At 36.8% G+C, this 8,022-nt stretch overlaps 2 protein-coding genes across 3 annotated transcripts in view; both read right to left on the reverse strand.

Annotated features, from left to right (window-relative positions):
- The window catches only part of LOC107725071 (UDP-glucuronosyltransferase 2A1-like), a 6,007-nt gene extending 2,672 nt beyond the window's left edge, over positions 1 to 3,335 (reverse strand). The window contains exons 1-4 of the mRNA XM_016534212.1: positions 3,273 to 3,335; positions 1,888 to 2,257; positions 1,645 to 1,793; positions 260 to 391 (exon numbers count right to left, since the gene is read on the reverse strand). Coding sequence (XP_016389698.1) covers positions 260 to 391; positions 1,645 to 1,793; positions 1,888 to 2,257; positions 3,273 to 3,335 — 714 coding nt within the window. The remainder of the gene's footprint in view (positions 1 to 259; positions 392 to 1,644; positions 1,794 to 1,887; positions 2,258 to 3,272) is intronic.
- A 1,485-nt stretch (positions 3,336 to 4,820) lies between these two features.
- tal2 (T-cell acute lymphocytic leukemia 2) lies at positions 4,821 to 7,485 on the reverse strand. 2 transcript variants are annotated; one of them, XM_016534266.1, is made up of 3 exons: positions 7,407 to 7,485; positions 5,610 to 5,982; positions 4,821 to 5,508 (listed from the first exon to the last, which is right to left on the reverse strand). In XM_016534266.1, exon 3 carries the CDS (start codon positions 5,491 to 5,493, stop codon positions 5,164 to 5,166), a length of 330 nt encoding a protein of 109 aa, XP_016389752.1. In that variant the 5' UTR covers positions 5,494 to 5,508; positions 5,610 to 5,982; positions 7,407 to 7,485; the 3' UTR covers positions 4,821 to 5,163. The 2 variants fall into 2 exon arrangements, with proteins under 2 accessions (XP_016389752.1, XP_016389753.1); XM_016534267.1 differs by lacking the exon at positions 7,407 to 7,485 and having other exon boundaries at positions 5,610 to 6,062.
- Positions 7,486 to 8,022: the final 537 nt, after the last annotated feature.

The following is an 8,022-nucleotide window of genomic DNA, read 5'->3' on the forward strand; positions in this document are numbered from 1 at the left end:
AAATCATTCTGAGGGATCCACTTATAGATTCTGGTGTTTTCACCAAGAGTATCTGGCTTCTCTCCACCATATCGCCATAAAACCTGCAAGCAAAACAAAACCCATTTATACAACCACATTAACAACTGATAAGTGTAGACTGAAAAAGAGATTAAAGAGCTGACCTACGAGGACTGAAAGCTTCTACTTTTCCTCTTTATCAAGAAGCAGGGTTGATAAAATATGGAAAGAATAGAAGAATGTGAGAATGGTAAATAACCTTCTGTGGAATCTGTGCCAGTGCAGAGGCGATCGTATTGCTCCTGTCTTTGGTCATGTTGTTTACCAAGGACCCCAGAGTGAAGACCACAATCCCATCATCCCCTGAACTCTGCACAAACTCCTCCATGTCCTACACAGAAAAAAAGGTGGTCAATAGGTTCTCTTTTTGCTGCAATTATTTAAATACCAAGTACTACCTATAGGCTCGTATTGTGTATGAATGCTCAAAAATAAAATGAACATTTATGCATTTACTATAATCTAGAGAAAATGTTGATCAGTTATTAGTTATTGAATGTTGTTATTCCCACTATACTCAACTTTAATAACCCTACAGTACTAACTCTTTTTTATTGTCTCTGAGAACAAAGGTACAGTTTGCTATTTTTCATGGCATAGATGTGAAAGGTAAACTTGGTGAACTTTTCGCTGAATCATCCTCTGCAAATTTAAAGGCATAGTGCAAACAAAAATGAAAATATGCTAAAAATGCACTCACCCTCATTCCATCCAAGATGTGTTTGTTTCTTCAACCTGAACAGATTTGGAGAAATTTTGCAGTATATCACTTGCTTAGCAATGGATGCTCTGCAGTGAATGGGTGCCGTCATATTGAGAGTCCAAACAGCAGATAAAAACATCACAATAATCCACAAGTAATCCAAACCACTTCAGTCCATCAATCAACATCCTGTGATGTGAAAGGCTGCATATTTGTAAGAAACAAATCCATCATTAATACGTATTTAACTTCAAATTGTTGCTTCAGGCTAAAACAGGTGTCCATAATATTGTTTTCTCAAATTAGAAATTTGTCTCATCTGAATTAAGGATAGAAATATGCACAGATCAAGCACTGTTTACATGCAAAAATAGTCCAAAACAGTTCTAAACAAATATGTGAGTGGATTTTGATGGGAAAGGACAACGTTATATAGAGGAAGCGTTATTATGCACTTGTATTTCAACTAGAAGCACTTCACAAGATGTTAATTGATGGACTGGACAGGTGTGGATTATTGTGATGTTTTTATCAGATGTTCATTCTGACGGCACCCATTCACTGCAGAGAATCCATTGGTGAGCAAGTGATGTAATGCTAAATTTCTCCAAATCTGTTCTGATGAAGAAACAAATTCAACTGCATTTTGGATGGCCTGAGGGTGAGTACATGTTCAGCAAATTTTCATTTTTGGGTGAACTATTCTTTTAATGTCCTTTAATAATTGGCTTCCTAGTTGTGACATTGTTACCTGTCGGGTTTACCATTGCTTTTTGGCTTTTCCTGGTTTAATGATACAAAGCATGTCTCTCGTGAATTTTATATCTTGTGCTGGTTTATTTTACAGAAAAAGGGGGAGACTAGTAAAAAGACAGACGCACCTTAGGTAATGGTTTGGCAGGGGAGCAGTGAAGGCCTCCAACGTATTTGAAGTTGGGCAGGAATGGCCGTGGAAACTCAAAATCCCAGTAGGTTCTGATTAACCAGATATCAGCTTTACCCATCATCTCACAATAGGAAGTGGGCCATCCTGGAATGAATGATTATTTTAAACAACAAAATTATGGCTTCTAGGTGTAAATCCCCTCATGCCCTCCCTCCCCTCCCCAGAGTATTTAACTCACCAAAATATTCAGTGTAATAGTTGTCGATTTTTTTCCACAGACTAATGGCCAAAGCATCTTGAGAAAGGTAGAAGAGCATATTTTTGATTCGCTCTGTGAAGCTCATCTTGTCCGTGAGTTTACTCATTGTTCCAGGAACAAATGATGGTGGAGCTGGTATCTGACCACACATCCGCTCTAAAGTGTTAGCGATAGAGAACCGTAATGTGTAAACTAAGGGAATGTTCAGCTTTTCAGCTAAAGCCTCGCTGCATGGATAGATCGGATCTGACAGCATGACGTCAAACTTCCCACGCTGCAGTTTGTCGATCAACGCTGGAGACTTCAGAGTACCATCACAGTATGTAAAACACAAATCTAGATCTTCAGACTAAAACATTTCCACATTCTGCAGGACTGAACACAGTGAGCAGAGAAAGAAAACAGACAACGAGTCTCATGGTTGCCAGCGATAGAGTGAGATCACTCAGTGTCCCACAATCGTATACTGTAGCACTCTGTATAATTATTAACACACAAGAGCAAAGGTATGGTTGAGATCAATCAATAAAATGTTAATGTAAAAGGTATCTACTGATTTATCTTTTTTTTTTTATGTAAGATTAAGCTATTTCTGAATGTTTTGTTGACATTAAAGCAGGAGAGGTGCTTTTTTCATCCAAATTCAGAAGCATGGTTTGCAAATTTATTTACATGACCATATTGTGAATATAGTCAAAGCTAAATGGTATGACACAATGTAGGATTTTTAGAGAGGAAAATGTAAAAAAGAAAAAAATCTATAAATTTTGAATGATTGATTTCCATTGTGTGAATATGTAATCATGTAATCCATAAAAATGCAACTGTAATCTGATTATGAGCATTATAAGATGTAATATAATCTAATTACGAGTACTTGATTTTTGGAATCGGATTACGTACATATCCAGATAATATGTAATCAGTTACAACCCATTACACAAAAGGTTCTTCACAGTGGAAAAAAATTCTTGAGATTATTCAAATGTTCTTAACACTAAGAAAATGGTTCTTCTAAAAAAAAAAAAAAAAAAAGAACACTTTTGGAACCTTTATTTTTAAGAGTATGTGATAGGAGAACGTCTTCATCAATAACATCTAAACAATGAAACTACCAAATATTCATGCTCCATCAAATTTGTTCTTATAAAAAACTAAATGTTTCAGATGATCCCACTTTTCCCCAATCCAAAATGTTCTAACTCCTCTTCCTCTGTAAAGTTACAGCATGTTGCTTTTTGAAGTATACATTTGCCTAATCTGATTACAGATCATTGGATTGTCAGTGTGCCATAAAAAAAGTGCTCTAGAGGAGAGAGCCGCTGTCCGGCCAACAATGGGCGTCCCTCCAGCCAGCGATGCACCTGCATGCACTCCAAGCAGCTCTCCTGTCTCGCACAGATAACACTTTCTACCCTCTCCTCCATGCTTCCTTTATTTTTAGGGGGGGAAATAAGGATTTATGACCCCTCCAGCCCCCTCTTTTGGAGACGGGGTCTCAGACAGAGTGGAAAAATTTAGCATGCAGCATGTGAATTGGTTTAGACGTATAAAGAGATCAGGGCTAATCAGTTGGCACCAGAGACACTTCTGCATTCAGCCTCCTTTCGGGGAGGGCAACGGAGCGCGGGAGTGAATGCATGTGAGAGAGGGAGGGAGGGAGAAGCCCATGATCTGCTCCATTGTGATAACAGATTTAGGCAGAGTGTGGGGTTCCGATAAGGAAAAGGCACACTCAATAGAAGATTAGCCGCATACTTGGAGTAGAACAGTGAAGGAGAGGAGGACACTTGGAAAGAAGAGGAGATGTGTTAGTCATGCTGAAATGGATTCTGTTTATTATTTATTATTAATTTTTACTCTCTTTTCATCACATTAACATTTGCTTTAAATATCAGTTGCTGTGTAACACAGCTCGAGTCTAATCTTAGCTGATTTATCAATTTAAAGCATGGAACTGCACAATATTTAGAAATGGACACTCTGTCAAGACAAATTTATTTAAATTTATGTTTCAAAGCAGCTTTACAGAAAATCATGATGTTAAAGGGATAGTTCACCCAAAAATGAAAATTCTGTCATTAATTACTCACCCTCATGTTGTTCGAAACCGTAAGACCTTTGTTCATCTTCGGAACACAATTTAAGATATTTTTGATGAAATATGAGGGCTCTCTGACCCTCCCATAGACAGCAAGGTAACTATATTTAGAAAATATTTACGTTTATACATTTATATATTCATATTCTGTTTAAATGTTAATTAAAACCTAAAAAAAACTGGTATTAAAATTTAATAGATACATTTTCTGTACTGATGTGAATGTAGCACAAACGCACACACTCCCACTTTTGTGCACCTGATTGGTCACGGACAAGTGTGGATTTTGACTCCAAGATGACCTCTGGCCTCAGACCAAAAGTTAAGCCGAGTCTACAATCCAATCTCTCGTGTGGCTTGGACACTTCCAGAGGTCATCACTATGGTCACACGACTCTTAAACAGCCTCTGCAGTGAACAATTAAGTGACCACAACATAAAAGCCAATCAGAGTCTTCAGAGCTGACCATTACATGCACACTGGTTCATACAAACCAGTTACAACAACAGCCACTTTAACTAACCAAACAAAAGAGTTTTTTTAGGCATTTTAATATCAAACAGACTAATAAATTAATCCAATAAATAATTTCCAAGCAATTTGATTATTGAGAAAAAACAATTTACACTTTTGAATAATGAATACACAAAAATAACCTTTGGCAAAACATATTTAATAACATTTTTCCATTTAATAAATTACAATTTAATGTACAACTAGTCACATGTGCTGAATCCATTGAAAGCATAAATAATAAATAAAAAATTCAATACAATCAAATAAATTACAGTTTCAATTCTGAGGCTGCCTTCAGTCTCAAACAAAACATTCTTGAGTGTTAATTCAGTCAAAGAAATGAAACGACATTAATACTAAAAAGTATCAGGGAGATGCTTCCCAAGTGCATCCTTGACCATGCATATGTTGTTTAGGGTTCCTGCTCAATTACAGCAGTACTGGTGATGAATAAATTGTTTCTGGGTTTCCACAGATCATTCGTTTCCAAAAAGCTCGGAAGAAATTAGTGATTGTGATGTCATAGCGAACATTCCGAGTTCCAAAAATCCAGCTTTGTCTCTCCATGGCAATGGAACGTTCAAAGACATCACAATCACAGAATCCTTTCACAGAGTGCTCACGCTTCAGTTTCGTTCTACCAGGTTTCTGAACTGTCGCAGCTGGACCCGGGTGAGGGCGGGTCGGTGTCGCTGGTCCAGGTGCGGTCGGTGCGCAACTTCTGCATGTTCCCCGTGATCAGTGTGAGGAGCGCGGCTTGCGAGTGAGCCGATGGCTCTCCTCCCTGGCTCTCCAGCAGAGTCACCAAGAAGTTGATGTAGCGCATGGCCAGCCGCAGGATCTCGTTCTTGCTGAGTTTTTTCTCGGGCGGGTGCGTGGGGATGAGTTTCCGCAGCTCTGCGAAGGCTGTGTTGACATTATGTTGGCGCCAGCGCTCACGTGTGTTGGGGAACACCTTCCTGGTCATGATACTGCGGTACTTCTGCAAAAAATAAAATATCGTTATCATACCATTGTCTGAATATTAGAGCATGGGGGAAAAGGAAAAGAATTCTATTAATAGCAACAAGTACAAACACTTACCACTTTACGTTGTCTTGAAGCTCTATGAACGTTGGAGCATCAGGCATGAAAAATCGAAAAATAGTCCAGATGGCAGGTAAAAGCAGCAATGTGTGTGTTTAGTCAAGATAAAGAGCTGTCAGGTAATGGCAGCAGTAATAATCCAGCATCCGTCCTCTCACTCTCAGAACCCTTGAACAAACTCCTCAGATGGAAAACCGGGTGAAAGAGAGCGAGGTTGTGAGGGAGGGGTGGGGTTTGGCTTGTGCTCCTCATTTTTATAGTCATGCCGCTGTGTGACGTTGCAGTGGGGGGGAATGATTTTTACATCTGCCATTAATGCGTTTAAATTGATTAACATAATGCGTCGTGTTTCCATTCACAGCTATAGCATCTGGGGGGCTAAATACAAAGAAATCCAACCTTTTACCAGCTGAACATGAAAAACAAACTGCAGTCTAGTGTTTAAACCAAACAGGGTACATTCATTTCAAATAAAAAGCTTTTGTTTCATGCATCATGTCCTGAGCTTAATCTTCAATTCACAGCAGTGTCAAAAACTCTTAGTAAATATGAATTAAAATGCTATAAATGTAAATATAAATACATACTTAATGCTTTATATAGCATATTTTTATGTAATATTTAAATATTTTAATTAATAAATCTAATTATTAGATTAATTATATGTAAATTTAATTACTTGCATCTATAAATTATATACATACATCGATATACAGTACTAAGACTTAAACTATATAGACATATTTGTAAAAAAATTAATAAAAAATCAAAAACGATCACAAAACTTTAAAATTAAAATGGTTACCATTTAAAAACCATTTTACCATATATATATACACTTTACAGTAGACTTGCCACTCACATTAATACATAGCTTGGCCATTTTGCTTTTAAATAGTTTTGACAAATATTTTAGTTTTGATGTTCCCAATTTAATCCAATAATGTATGTCAATATATTTTGCATATTTTCCACTCTCTTTAAAAGTCGTCACATTGCACATCTTTTCAAATATACCTAATAGCACTTAATGAAGCGAATATATACCATTTTTACTATTGTGAGTTTATTCATAATCTTAAAACACTTCCACATTCAGCCCACCGGGAAACAACAGAGAGGGCGGACTATTCAAAGCAGACTTATTGCCTATGAGCTCTAACAAATACGTGGCTGTTGTACAAAATGTGTTTCCCTCTTTTGTTGGGATGCTGGATGTCCACCTGCTAACAGATCTATTACAGCGACTCTGTCCAATAGTGAAGTGACACCATAATGAAAACTTTCCTCTGATTGGACAACACGGTGCCAAAAAACCCCACAGCATATTCACCCTGACAGAGTAATAATATGGGTTTTGTCTGAATGATGGTAATCTTGTTTAGCATGTCCTGGGGCTTCACATAAATTACACTAGGTTATGACAGAGGCAAGCTTGTGGATCAGCACATTCTTTGGGGCCAAGGTCTCCGAAGCCCCCTCTCGCTCTTTCCCGAACTCTCAACCTCCCTTCAGATCAAAAGCTGGTGTCTCGCTGCAGCAATTGTTGCGTTAAAAGTCTCTCTGCGAATTGTGGGGGATTTGCATAATGGGATTATGAGGGATTAGGAGTCAGGCAGAGGACAGACACAGTTAGGATGGAGCTGAATTCACGACTCCATTCATATGGACTCGACCGCTCAACACACCCTGCACCTGCAGAGCTGCCTTTCAGATCTGCCAAAAACTTCAGCGAAACGCAAACCTGCCCAAAACGAAACTCTCTCCCAATCCACACCCAAACTTTTTACCTACCTGAGTTGATGGTGATGCAATTGGCGAGATGCAATTAAACGGAGACTTCTGCTGCTCAGATGTTTCTCCTGTGAAAAACACTCCAGTAATCTCTCAGATCTGGTCCGAAGCCTGCAATCAAAAGATGTATTTGTTAATACGAATTCAAAAATTTCAAAGACCAAATGATAAGAGCTATGCAATCCAAATAAACCGAATCAAATGCAACTGATTTTATTTTAAGGAATTCCAAGACAAACCTGGACATATACTGTATATAAATATGAGAAATACAATTTTGCTTAAAAATAATATTTTAAAGTATATTATATATATAATTATAAAATAAAATAAAAATATTTTAAAAATTATATATTTAAAATACAAATACATTTATATTTTAAATATATACAGTATATTAATTGTATGAAAAATCTAATGTGAGAAATACAATTTTGATTTAAAAATAATTATAAATATATATATATATATATATATATATATATTTAGTATTTATTATTTATATTTAAAACAAAAAACATTGTAATATATTTTATTACATTATATACAGTATATTATTATGTTATTTGTATAAGGTACATAAATAAAACAAGGAAAAAAACGGAACAATAAAAAA

This window comes from Sinocyclocheilus rhinocerous, unplaced genomic scaffold (genome assembly GCF_001515625.1).
Source record: "Sinocyclocheilus rhinocerous isolate Xijiao unplaced genomic scaffold, SAMN03320098_v1.1 scaffold1295, whole genome shotgun sequence".
In the NCBI taxonomy this organism is placed as follows: domain Eukaryota; kingdom Metazoa; phylum Chordata; class Actinopteri; order Cypriniformes; family Cyprinidae; genus Sinocyclocheilus; species Sinocyclocheilus rhinocerous.

Excerpts from the sequence above, each read along its gene's own strand:
- tal2 (XM_016534266.1), bottom strand. The coding sequence starts at position 5,493 with ATGACCAGGAAGGTGTTCCCCAACACACGTGAGCGCTGGCGCCAACAT.